At 37.8% G+C, this 13,395-nt stretch overlaps 1 protein-coding gene across 3 annotated transcripts in view; it reads right to left on the bottom strand.

The window, feature by feature from the left end:
• Nucleotides 1-13,395, bottom strand: part of FRYL (FRY like transcription coactivator) — a 253,065-nt gene that overhangs the window by 201,417 nt on the left and 38,253 nt on the right. For 2 of the 3 annotated variants that reach the window (XM_043906825.1, XM_043906824.1), the window contains exon 2: nucleotides 11,852-12,023. Coding sequence is in view for 1 of the 3 variants with exons in the window: in XM_043906824.1 (XP_043762759.1) it covers nucleotides 11,852-11,903 (52 nt within the window). In the remaining 2 variants the exon portion in view is untranslated. Of the gene's footprint in view, nucleotides 1-3,363; nucleotides 3,375-11,851; nucleotides 12,024-13,395 lie in introns of those variants that run through there. The other variant, XM_043906827.1, reaches the window with a different exon arrangement.

The following is a 13,395-nucleotide window of genomic DNA, read 5'->3' as shown; positions in this document are numbered from 1 at the left end:
AAAGGAAATCGAGAATTTGCACTGGCAGCCGAGAAAGAAATAAGAATTGGAGTACAGGGTTCAGGGCAGAATGAGCCTCTGTAGAGGTTTTTCATTGAAGAATGAGAGCACCTGGAACAATAACACTGGACCAGTTAATGTTGAGGAGTCGCCAAAAGCCACAGCAACACAGACACTTCACACTTCACACAGACTGAGGGTCCACCCTGAGCTCCCAGCATCTGCACTAACACAGATGCACCCGCAACCAACCAGGAGCTTACAGGCCAGCTGGAAGAGAGATCCATGGGACAACCCTTTTTAGATGCTTTGAGAGAAGTTACTTAAATATGTCCAAGCAGCAACTGGGTACAAGGGAGTCACTCATCAATTTAAGTGGAGGACAGGACAGGAAAAGACTTTGCCAAGGAAGTGGTGCTCTCAGCCTCCACTGCCAGGGAGTAACTGGAGCTACAGTCTACAACTCCACGAACGGCTTTTTGCCTCTCTCTGAGGAACTGGCTAGCTGTTGATAGAAGAGCCAGTTAAGTGATACATTAAAGCTTAATAAACATGATTAATAAATACGATTTTTTGCTGTAGGCCTCTGAAACATGACTTCCTACTGTGACAGGCTCCAAAGCTGGGTGCTACCACATACCCTCTGAACTGCAGAGCAATGCCTGGCTTTTATTCCCTAAAGGTTACCCTAGGATTGCCTCCTCCCTGTGTTTATGAAAGAAAGTATTGAGTCAGATAAGATTTACGCTGATTGACAATTCATCTCATTCTAGATATTTATAAAGGATAATAAGCAATTTATTCAGATCAACATTCTCTGTACAGAAAATAACACATTTCAAAGTTAGCAACAAAACAACATTCCAAATCAGTTTGGTCACTATGAATGACCATATAGAACATGCCACAGAGCTTAATCCTTCACATTCCAGTACATCCAGTAACTCTAAAAAGGACTCACACACACAAAAAGCTCTACCCCACCAATATGCTTTATTCTCCACAGTGATTAAGTCAGTCTAAACAAATCACAAACATGGTAGGGTAGAATTCAGACTTCATTCACTGCACCCTAAGAAATGGTGCCCTAGAAATTGAAACCAATAATAATCACTAATCACTAAGAGCCGCCTATGTATGAATAAAATGGGTTGGGTGCTGAACATACATTACTCCGTTTTAACCCAAACAAACCCATAATTTCTATAAATGTTCAACTGTGCAGCTGTGGAAACTGACAACTAGTAGATAAAATGAGAAAAACTGCACATCTGGATTCTTTTATATTTTAAAAGAATATGTTCTTATACGGAGTCATTCAAGATAAAGTTCTCAAATTAAAACGCAATTATGACTTGAGCGTTTTTATACTGATTCTGAACATTAGAACAAAAGCCAAGAGGTCTCTCAAAAAAGGATAATTAAGCCTAATTAACACATAATTTACCTTAAATATTTCATGAAGAAAGAATAAATTTGCCTTACCAGAAGTAAAAAATAGGGAGGAAGGAAGAAATCATATTATGACTAACAAGTCATAGGGATGCTCATTTAAGATGAAATTCAATCCTCTTCTGCTAATGTCGCCCTATTAATTGAAAGGTCCAAGAACAATATTCTAAAGGAAAGTGACATTTCTCTGTCTCAGCCAGAATTCTCAAAATAATCTTTAACCTAAAATACATTTTCCCAAAGATGTTTAACTTTGATAAAGTTAACTTTTAATGATAACTTTTAATTATCACAGTTTAGACAGTGATATGGAGAAGGAAATGGCAACCCACTCCAGTATTCCTGCCTGGAGAATCCCAGGGACAGAGGAGCCTGGTGGGCTGCCGTCTACGGGGTTGCACAGAGTCGGACACGACTGAAGTGACTTAGCAGCAGCAGCAGCAGACAGTGATAACTCAATCAGCTGCAAAATGTTCTGCCCATAATTTGTACATTATAGGGGAAACCGGAGGAAGCATGCAAGTATCAACTGCTCTGTCTATGGTTTAACTTCCCTCCACTCCACTTAAATCACCCTTTTCCTGCTGGGTCCCTGAACGCCTCTTTTCCTTTATTCTTGCTCTACCTTGCAAGAATTTTTAGTTTCTAGCTCAGTTTAGTGGATTCGAGGTCATTGGAATTATACTTTTTGAATGTTGAAGTATTATAAAACTTCCCATAACTTCCCATAACTTCCCAATTCAGGTTATGCTCTTATTGTTAAGAACAATAATACATGTTACAATCATACTAAGCTAGACATAAATGCTAACTGGAAAATATATCAGTATAAAAGTAAAGAGACAAAAAGAAAACACTTTAGCCTTTCCAGAAACCTAACACCAGGTATAGTATAATAAATGAAAACAGACATAGTTCTATGACCTTCACTGAGCCCAACTATATTATCAAGCTAGACAGTGAAGGACACAAACAATGAATAAGACGTAAACCTTAAGAAACTATTTGTGTGGTGTGACTTACCCAGCTCTACAAACCTGACATGGAACAATAGACTGGTTCCAAATTGGGAAAGGAGTACGTCAAGGCTGTGTATTGTCACCCTGCTTATTTAACTTATATGCAGAGTACATCATGCAAAATGCTGGGCTGGATGAAGCACAAGCTGGAATTAAGACTGCCGGGAGAAATATCAATGACCTCAGATATGCAGATGACACCACCCTGGTGGCAGAAAGCAAAGAAGAACTAAATTCCTCTTGATGAAGGTGAAAGAGGAGAGTAAAAAAGTTGGCTTAAAACTCAACATTCAAAAAACTAAGATCATGGCCTCCAGCCCCACCACTTCATGGCAAATAGATGAGGAAACAATGGAAACACTGACAGACTATCTTCTTGGGCTTCAAAATTACTGCAGATTGTGACCACAGCCATGAAATTAAAAGACACTTGCTCCTTGGAAGGAAAGCTATCACAAATCTAAACAGCGTATTTAAAAAGCAAGAGACATTACTTTGCCGACAAAGGTCTGTCTAGTCAAGGCTTTGGTTTTTCCAGTAGTTGAGTATGGATGTGAGAGCTGGACTATAAAGAAGGCTTAACGCTGAAGAATTGATGCTTCTGAACTGTGGTGTTGGAGAAGACTCTTTGAGAGCCCCTTGGACTGCAAGGAGATCAAACCAGTCAATCCTAAAGGAAATCAGTCCTAGATATTAATTGGAAGGACTGATGCTGAAGCTGAAGTTCCAATACTTTCGCCACCTAATGAAAAGAACTGACTCATTAGAAAAGACCCTGACGCTGGGAAAGATTGAAGGCAGGAGAAGGGAACGACAGAGGATGAGATGGTTGGACGGCGTCACTGACTCAACAGACATGAGTTTGAGCAAAATCTGGGAGATGGTGAAGGACAGGAAAGGCTGGTGTGCTGCAGTCCAAGGGGTTGCAGAGTCGGACACAACTGAGCAACAACAACACAACCACTCCTAAACTGTCCTAGGAGGAGAGTGTTCTAGAAAGTTCCAATATGGTAAAAATGGAGTATTATAAAACAATAAAAGCTTATCTTTTAATATATCGGGCCTCTGAATTAATGTTATGATATTTGAAGCTGCAATATTCATGCAAATTTAAAACGAGAGGAAGTAAGATGAGGAGAGTGCAAAGTGAGGAACTGAGTCATTTCTCCCACCTCACCAGGTTTTTTCACCTTCATTTACTTAGTTACATAAACCCTATGGAGAATGCAGTATTTCACCTATGACAATTTTATCTTTCAAGCCTTTCATAAACCTGTCAAACCATGAGCTACATGAAACATTTTTTGTTTTATAGGTATTTAGTTTTAAAAGTAAAATCTTTCATCATTTTAAACTTGAAGATCAGAGTACCAAATGATAATTCAATTCTTACCTATAATCACCTACCCTAGTTAATATTTCATGGTGATTTTTTAAAACTCAAATTCCTGAAACTAAGACTTAATGTCCTAGTTTCATCTTAAGCAAGCTCATTTAAAATTTCCATTAAGATAGCTTTACCTTAAAATAATACAGCCAAAATACTTCCCATTAGTTAACACTGCTGAAACACGAAAAATCTGAAATGTGACTTTAGGAAATTTAATTTAAAAATAGCTTTAAAAGGTTTAGTATCTACTGCATACCCAATGACAAAATTAAATTCCATTTAGTATGAAAGCAAAATTATAATCTCCTATACCTTTCACTGCACCAAGATGTAATAGAAGACAAAAATAGTCATTTAATTCAAGAGGTGATCCAAAGAGACTTAAAAGTTAGATTTATACCCAAAAAGTCACATGTAAGACAAATCTGTATAAACCCCATTTCCACTGTAAGTTCAGAGAAATGACCTCTCATGAGAAGGCTACACAATGTATGTAGCACAGTTACACAATACTAAGCTATATTAACTCACACAAAGCAACTTAGCCTCATTTGCAGAAAGAAAGGGAGAGAGGGAAGGAGGGAGAGAATAGGAGAGGAAGAAAAGAAAACGTGTTATAATTTTAAAAGATGGAATACATAATGATAGTACCCTTCTCCTCACAAAAGAAACATGCTGGCTGGCCCCAATATAAGCAAAATCACATATGAGAATCAAGTATATTAAACTCAGTCAACATGCAAAAGTGAAAGTGAAAGTCACTCAGTCGTGTCCGACTCTTTGAGACCCCATGGACTACACAGTCCATGGAATTCTCTAGGCCAGAATACTGGAGTGGGTAGCTGTTTCCTTCTCCAGCGGATCTTCCCAACCCAGGGATCAAACCCCGGTCTCCCTCACTGCAGGCCAATTCTTTACCAGCAGGGTAGCTGTTTCCTTCTCCAGGGGATCTTCCCAACCCAGGGATCAAACCCAGGTCTCTCACATTGCAGGCCAATTCTTTACCAGCTGCACCACCATGGAAGCACAGTCAACATGCACGACCAGTACATTTAACCTAGCAAGACGCCTGGTCAGAAGTTGGCCCCATCAAGCCTGGGGGAGAACGGATACAGGTACATGTATGGCTGAGTCCCTTTGCTATCCACCTGAAACTATCACAACATTGTTAATCGGCTATACTCCAATACAAAATAAAAAGCTTAATTAAAAAATTGATTAATTAAAGAAAAAAGAAGATGGCCCCATGGACAATTAGTCAGAAAGATTCCTAAGGTAAAAGCAGAGGTACATTTAGATATGCTACATAGTCAGAAGTTTTTTGGCTACTCCTCACTGCCATGGAAATTGTGTATCTGTGTTCTAAACACCCTAGTAAATCGTAAGAATCCTCTGATATTATCATATAAACATTTTTTTGCCAAACCAGCATAAAGAGTTTAAGGATTATCCAATATTCACTGAATTGTAAAGACTGTTTCAAAAGGCAAGTCAGATCTTACTATTTCTAAATGAGGTCACTCCCTGAAGGTTCAATACAAGATATTTATAAACTTGTACTTGACACTTACCTCTTTTACAAGAAATTTCAGTGAGGGATCTAGCACATGGAATGCTCACTTTACCGTCTGAGCCACCAGGGAAGCCCCTAATCTCCTACAGTTCAACAAATATCTATTGAGTTCCTATCAATTACAAAAATGAAATAGACACAATTCGCTACACTCCAAATAAATACAAAAATAATTCTAATATTTACACAGGCTATGATGAATCTTAGAACTGGAATATCAACAAAAGTTAAAAGCCAACCTGACTGAGAGGATTTAAGAAGTATTAGGGGATATAAATGGAGACTTTAAGAGAAGGAAAAAAACAAGAGAGAGGGGGAAGTAGGGTTCAAGAGGCAGAGATATCATGACAAGGACGAAGATGAGTTAAAAAAAAAAAGAGGTAGAAAAATACCAGTCTTGATCTCCTAAAGAGAAGTAGTCTCAAAGGACTGCTTAAAGCTTATAGAAAATGATAAAGTCTTCAATTTCAGGTGGGCTTTCATTTGTCTGCAATGAGGGAATGTGTTAGGTTTCACAGATGACACAGAAACAAAACCAATGGGATAAAAATAGATATATAAGAGGATATTTATTGTAACTGGCTTTCCTGGTGGCTCAGATGGCAAAGAATCTGCCTACAAAGCAAAAAGACCTGGGTTTGATCCCTGGGTCAGGAAGATCCCCTGGAGAAGGAACGGCAACCCACTCCAGCATTCTTGCCTGGAGAATCCCATGGACAGAGGAGCCTGGTGGGCTACAGTCCGTGAGGTCGCAAAGAGTTGGACACAACTGAGCGACTAACATATACACACACACAGTTACAGTGGCTGAGAAGTCCCATGATCTGCCATTTGCAAGCTGGAGACCCAGGAAAACAGTGACAAAATTCAGTATGAGTCTGAAGGCCTCAGACACAGAGGAGCTAATGATAAAACTCCCAGACTGAGGCCAGAAGGGGTTGGGGCTGGGGGGTGAAGGTGATGTGCGTGTGGGATGCTCAATCATGCCTGACTCTTTGATACTCCATGGACTGTAGCCTGCCAGGCTCTGCTGTCTGCAGGATTTTCCAGGCAAAATTATTGGAGTGGGCTGCCATTTCCTCCTTCAGAGGATCTTCCCAACCCAGGACTGAACCCACATTTCCTGCGTCTCCTGCATTGGCAGGGGGATTCTTTAGCATTGAGCCACCTGGAAAGCCAGGGGATGATGTGCCGCTGGTATAAGTCCCAGAATCCAAAAGCCCAAGAACTCAAACGTCTGAGGACAGGAGAAGATGGAAGCCCCAAGGAGACAGAACAAATTCACCCTTCCTCTGCTCCTTTTGATTCTATTTGGATCCTCAATGATTAGATGACACCCACCCACACTGGTGAGGGAGGATCATCTTTAGTCTACTGATTTAAACGCTAATCTCCTCTGGAAACACGCTCACAGATACACCCAGAAATAATGTTTAACCAGCTCTCTGGGCATCCTTCAGCTCTGTCAAGTAGACACATAAAATTAACAATCCCAGGAAACCACCACGGGTTTTCAAGAAAGAAAGTGATATGAACAGACTTTGGGTTTCTAAAAGTTCACTTTTGAAGCAGACTGGATGGTGAACAGAAACTAAAACAGAATGGGACCAATTTGTATAAAAACCTATTAGGCCAGTCAAGAGATGATTTTTTTGAACCAGGACAGAATGAACAAAGCACCAAAGGAATAGAACTAAAAGAATTTCACAGAAGAATGAATGGGATACCACTACTTCTCAATTACCACCACAGTTTAACATAAAATTGTGTACTCATTTTCCCTTTGACCCTGCAATTTCACATCCAGGAATCTGTCCCAAATATACAGTGGCAAAAACATAAAAAGATATATATGGATAATAAAGTTATCAACTGCAGTGCTATTTGCAAAAAATTAGAAACAACTCAGATGCCCATCAACTGAAAATTGGTTAAATAAGCTATGTCTTTTTTATTCATGCAATGAGATATTATGTAGCTAGAAAATGCATAAATAAATCATGGCATGTCACACAACAGAAAACTTACTATACAGAAATGGAAAAAAAAAACAAAACAAAACTACTGTTTCATACAACAACACGGGTAGATCTCACAGAAATGAGGAAAGCAGCCTGACAAGACAAAATGCCTGTACGGCTACTCTGAGACTGTTACATGTATAATGAGGGTACTATAAATGAGTAATTATGAAATATTTTAGTAAGATATTATTCTTAGCATTACTGAGAACTAGAATTCTCAGCTGAAAAATACAGATATAGAATAAAAAAGATTAACAAAAAATCTGATAGTATTGAAACTGAATTGGAAATATCAGTATGAATTCATGAGGTACTCTGTCCTTAAAAAAAAAAAAAAACCCTAGTTCTGAGCACTGAAAAGGCCTAGAAACAATGGTCAACCCACTAGCAATGAGAACCTCTAGAGCCCAAACTGTGGTCTTGAAATTCTATTCCCCAATAAAGGAATCAGGACTCCTTGGAGACACTGCAGACAGCAGGTGTGGGGATGAAATGTACATGATGAGTTATACTAGATAATCAAGAAGTTATCAAAAATTACTAGTCATGTCAAAATAACTCAGTAAGCAACTTGAAGAGTCCCACTGGCCAAAGATTAAGTAATTTAAGCATTAACAATGATAATTACCATAGTGAATTCTTAAAAACTCCAATATGTTTAGAGTCTATAAGGAATCTAGAGGAAGGGGAGACCCTAATCAGTCACTGTTGGAGAAAGCAAATATAACCAAGGCACTATTTTGAAATAGGTAAGCTAAGGGAAACTGTCAACCTTCCCCCATACAAACTGCCCCACTATACAGCATTAACTCATCGGCATCACTCAACGGACATGAGTCTGAGCAAACTCCAGGATTCAGGGAAGGACAGGTAAGCCTGGCGGGCTGCAGTCCATGGGGTCACAAAGAGTCAGACACAACTAAGCAACTGAACAACAATAACCACCACATAACAAACAGTATACATGGAATAGCTTCTCTTTACAGACCATTTCACCTAATAAATGAACAGTAAAGTTGTAATATTAATATATCACCAATTTGCAAACCTTAATGATTTAATAGATCTCAAGCAGGAAGCCCATCACCTATTTTTGTAAATATAGTTTTACTGGAACACAGTCATGCCCATTCACTTACATTTTGTCAATTGCAGCTTCCTCATTAAAACAGCAGAATTTAGTAATTGCAGCAGAGGAGACCAGATGGGCCATAAGGCCTAAAATATACACTATCTGCCTTCTTACAGAAAACGTAAGATCTGATCTATAGCATGGAGCACAAACGGCAACAAATCAGAAGAAAAAGACAGACACTTGCACAAAGACAAAGACTTGCTAGAAGAATCTGAACTGGATGGAGTCTAAGCAACTATCTAGACGCAACTACCAATTAACATGAAATACAAAGGTCAGATGAGTATGCTTAACCACTCCACAGGAATATAATCAGGAATACCCACATCCACAAGACAAAGACCAATTTGTTCAACAAATAAATTTTCAGGACAGAAACAGAGGGGAGGATGAGACCTTAAGAGAAAAATCAACCAACTGCAATGGGGAAAGGGCTTATCTGGACCCTGAACCTATCCAGCCAACTGCTTTTACGGGACTTCCCTGGCAATCCGGGGGCTAGGACTCCATGGTTCAACTGCAGGGGGTACAAATTCCATCCCTGCAAGGGGAGCTAAGATCCTGCATGCCATGAGGTCCAGCCAATAAATAAATAAATAAAATGTGTGAGAATTACAATTAACATTAACTGGATATTTGACTATATCGGAATTGCTTTTTTAAAGTTAACAGTGGTATAACGGTATCAACGGTAAAAATACAAATAAATTTTATGATGCCTAGAATTTTCTTTAAAATAGTATAGGAATGGGAGGGAAGTTGGTGAGAGACAAGACAATTTGGCCATGACAAGATAATTACTGAACCTGAGTAATGAATACAAGTCTGTTACACTAGTCTGTTAACTTTTATATGTCTTAAATTTTCCATAATAAAAACTATAATAAGATATAACACTTCCTCTTTAGGCACTGAAAAATTCTGAAGTAAAAAAGAATAGGTCCAGAAGTATGCTAGGTTGCCCAAAAGGCAACTTGACCGTGACAAGGTGTGGGGTCTTCTAAAGAAGGGTAAAAAGCCAAGCTTGGGAAGAATTAGTTTAGCGATAAAGTAAATGACTGCTGAGTAGATCCAAACTTAGTTATATGACCTTTTCCAACTGCATCAGGCAGCTAGAACTAGGAAATATATACTTGGCAAATTAACTTAGGTTTGCAGTTGGACAGGGTCTTCAGAATGTTAAAAAGGCAACAGAACATAAGATGCTGCTGTGAATATGATCACAAGGGTTGGGTTTTAATTAGAAAAGCAACAAAATGCCAAGAAACAAGTCATAATAAAGAAAAAGAACAGACAGAGTGTTATGATCATGAGAGGAGACTCCAAGGCCTCAGAAGTGCAACTCACTGATGATGGGATCTAAGGCAAGAAGTGACAGGCTCTGAGACCTTGGGACTCCAGTCCTGGTGAGATAGTAATACTGGTTTCTAGTAGGTTTCAGCTACCCGCCAAGCTCACCCTTCTCCCAAGATCATTTTAGAAGATATCTGTATTTTTAAAAGGGTCCCAGGATTAGAATCACTCGTGTAAGATGCAGTGATCCTGGAAAATACAAAGGTGAAAACAATGGATACTAAACAGGTCAAGGAAACATGATGAGTGACTAATAAGATACAAGAGACAGAAAGGGAACAAATGAGGTAAGTGAAGAATTCTAACAGTCAAGACAACAGAAGGATGAGAATGTGAAGAAAAAAGAATAAAAGAAAGACATCACAATCCAAAGACAACGACTAATTGACAGTGGGACCTTATTCTAACCCCACAATTCAAAGAAAGTAGTCTAAAAATATCTCTATCACATAGGTTAGGAAAGAAAAGCTATCCTCAAAAAAACAAGTATCTATCAATTTGTTCATTACAGACATAAAGTGTTATGTGTATGAAAACACCAAAAAAAAACCTTATAAATTATTTAGTTAATTCATTCATTTCATAGATGAGGAGACCAAGGGCTACGAAGACTAACTTGCACTTAAGAACACTATGCAATTAATTATTAGAATTAGAGCTAAAGAGTACCGCATTCTTCACTCGATCTCATCTAACTACATGATTTCTATTTGGAGACTTACCTCTTTACAGTGCTAAATGTCATATATATATATATATATTTTTTTATATTTTATTTATAAATAAAAATTTGGTAACTCTTTGTTGACTGACACTTAAAATGAGTCTTCAATAATTTTAATGGTTTCCCATGTCAGCAACTTGTTCTGCTCAATTTTATTCCTCTGCACCCCACCCCAAAACATGTGTTTTGAATAAATCTCAGAGATGTTCAAAAAACATACTGGTTAACTAGCACCTATGCTTCCAAAAAAAGGTTAAAAATATGAAAAGGGACACACAGTGCCATGTGATAAAAAGAAGAGCTGGCATTACATACTTCTCTTATCAACTCCATAAACACGCACATAATTTACAGTTGTTAGGAAGAGAATGTTCTTGACCCAATGGACTCAAAATACCTAGGTAGGTAGGAAAAGATAGTAACAGGAAGAACTACCTCAGCCTTATAATAAGAGAATATAGAGTACAGACCTAAAGTTGGAATCCGTGGCTCTAGCAAAATGAAAACAGAACCAATAACAAACCATAAAATACTAACACAATTCACTTACCATGCAAGTTCTAATTCGGGAGTGAAATTACTCTTTTATTTTCACAGCTTTTTTACTTCTAACATTTTTATCATTCCATAAAACAATTTTCTTCCCAAATAAAACTAGTTTTAGTAAACCCAGTTTTGCAAGCTCATTTACTATAATAACCACTAAAAATGGTAGTCACCTGTAGCAGTAAATATAAATTTAGATCATTATTTAAAAAACACTTGTAGTAAAAATCTCTAATTATGAAATAACTATAAACTATGATCTTGTGACATCAGTATCTCTTGTACCTCATTCAAAATGAAAATGAAATAATAAAATATCAATAGATAATACAGAGCATATAAAAGTGCACACACAAAAAGGTGTTTACATATTTTTGTATTCTTCATAAATACTGCATATTATACTATAACCAGATTATAATATGGAAAAATGTTCTGAAGTCTCCAAAAATTAGGTATTACTGTTATTCTCAGATATGATTTTGAAAATTAACACACATACACAGAAGAATAGGTGCTTACCCATGTGTAAAAAGAGAATATGGCACAAAAAAGGGGGAGGTAATTTAAATGAAAGCTGTTTTACAAATCCCTGTTATTCCTTTGTAAAAGCACAATACATACATCCCACTTACCACTTAGAAAAGGCTGCTGAGGCACAGAGTTTGTAGAAAAGACAGCGAACATGGGAAGGCTCCATCTAGAAGCTTTTCAATCTGGAGCTTGTACTTTATAGGCACACAGGCGGGCACACTGGTGCAGAACAGTGATTCACCATGCACAAAGCAGAATGTGGAATGTTAAAGGCTGAAGACAAAGAAAAAAGAGAAGAGAAACATGGTAGGTTATTAGTTACTAGTAACAGTCATGTTTAAAACAATAGTTGTAACACTTTAGCAGGTTTCATATAACATATATCATTACTGAACTTAGTTTTTAGAACTTGAGAATTTAGCCAAGAAGAACTTACTTACTAAAAAATCTCAACTATATAGGGAAAGAATCTGTCTAGAGAGAAAAAACAAGAAAATGAGTATTTGTCATTGAAAGGTTCTAAGTTAAATCTTTCATCACCGGTAACATTTTTTTCAAGTACATTTGTGAATTTCCTCACCATCTAAGCAAAATTACCTGTTTCTTGATGATACAAGGCGCATCATCTTAACAGTCCTTCCATACATAGTACTTGAGCATAAATACATTATGGGGCAATGACGCTATAGACCTTTTCAAAAGGTACCTTAAGGCTCTCCAAGAAATGAGCCTTCTCTATTGCTAGTGGAAGTATCAATATCTACAATATCAAGAATGCACTTATTCTTTGACCCAACAACCCTCTTTCTGGTACATTTTCCTACAGATACAGTTGCACACTAACAAAATAAAGTGTACAGCAAGATTACTGTGGGATAATCTGTAAAAGTGAAACACTGAAAACAATCTAAGAGGATTGGTAAAATCACCTATGATGCATCCACTATAAGGAATATGATGCAAGTATTAAAATGATTAAGGAAGCACTCTATGTATTTCCATGGAAACATCACCAGAGTATGTACATATATGTTGTTATAGTCTGTGTTTTTAACAAGGGGAGGGAAAAAGGGAAGAAAGAATATCTATTTTTATTGATTAAATTTTACTAAAAAGTACTGTAAAGATCCCTAAGAGGTTGCTTAAAAAAAGAGGCAGGGGGCAGGAGGGTCAAGGGGATTGGTTACCAATAAAGGACCATAAGGAAACAGGGACAGAAATTAAGATTTCGAAGTGTCACTCTGACTTCCAAAACATGTAAATATTCAAACAAAATAAAATTTAAAACAAGTTCCTCAAATAAGCTAATTGTTACTCTTTCATCCCTTCTTTATAAAAACACAAGCTGTTACATGATCAGTATAACAAGGCTACTTTCCTGGCATGTGCGTGCATGCTAAGTGCGTGCTAAGTCGCTCCAGGGGTGTCTGATTCTTTGCAACCCCATGGACTGTAGCTTGCCAGTCTCCTCTGTCCATGGGATTCTCCACGCAAGAATACTAGAGTGGGTTGCCATTTCCTTCTCCAGGGAATCTTCCCAACCCAGGAATTGAACCTGCATCTATCTCCTGTGGCTTGCGCCCTGTAGGCAGCTTCTTTACCATTGAGCCACCAGGCAAGCCCTGGAATGGTGAATGGAAAATTA

The sequence above is a fragment of the Cervus elaphus genome, chromosome 6, assembly GCF_910594005.1.
Source record: "Cervus elaphus chromosome 6, mCerEla1.1, whole genome shotgun sequence".
Classification (NCBI taxonomy): domain Eukaryota; kingdom Metazoa; phylum Chordata; class Mammalia; order Artiodactyla; family Cervidae; genus Cervus; species Cervus elaphus.
This window is presented reverse-complemented; position numbering and strand designations above follow the sequence as displayed.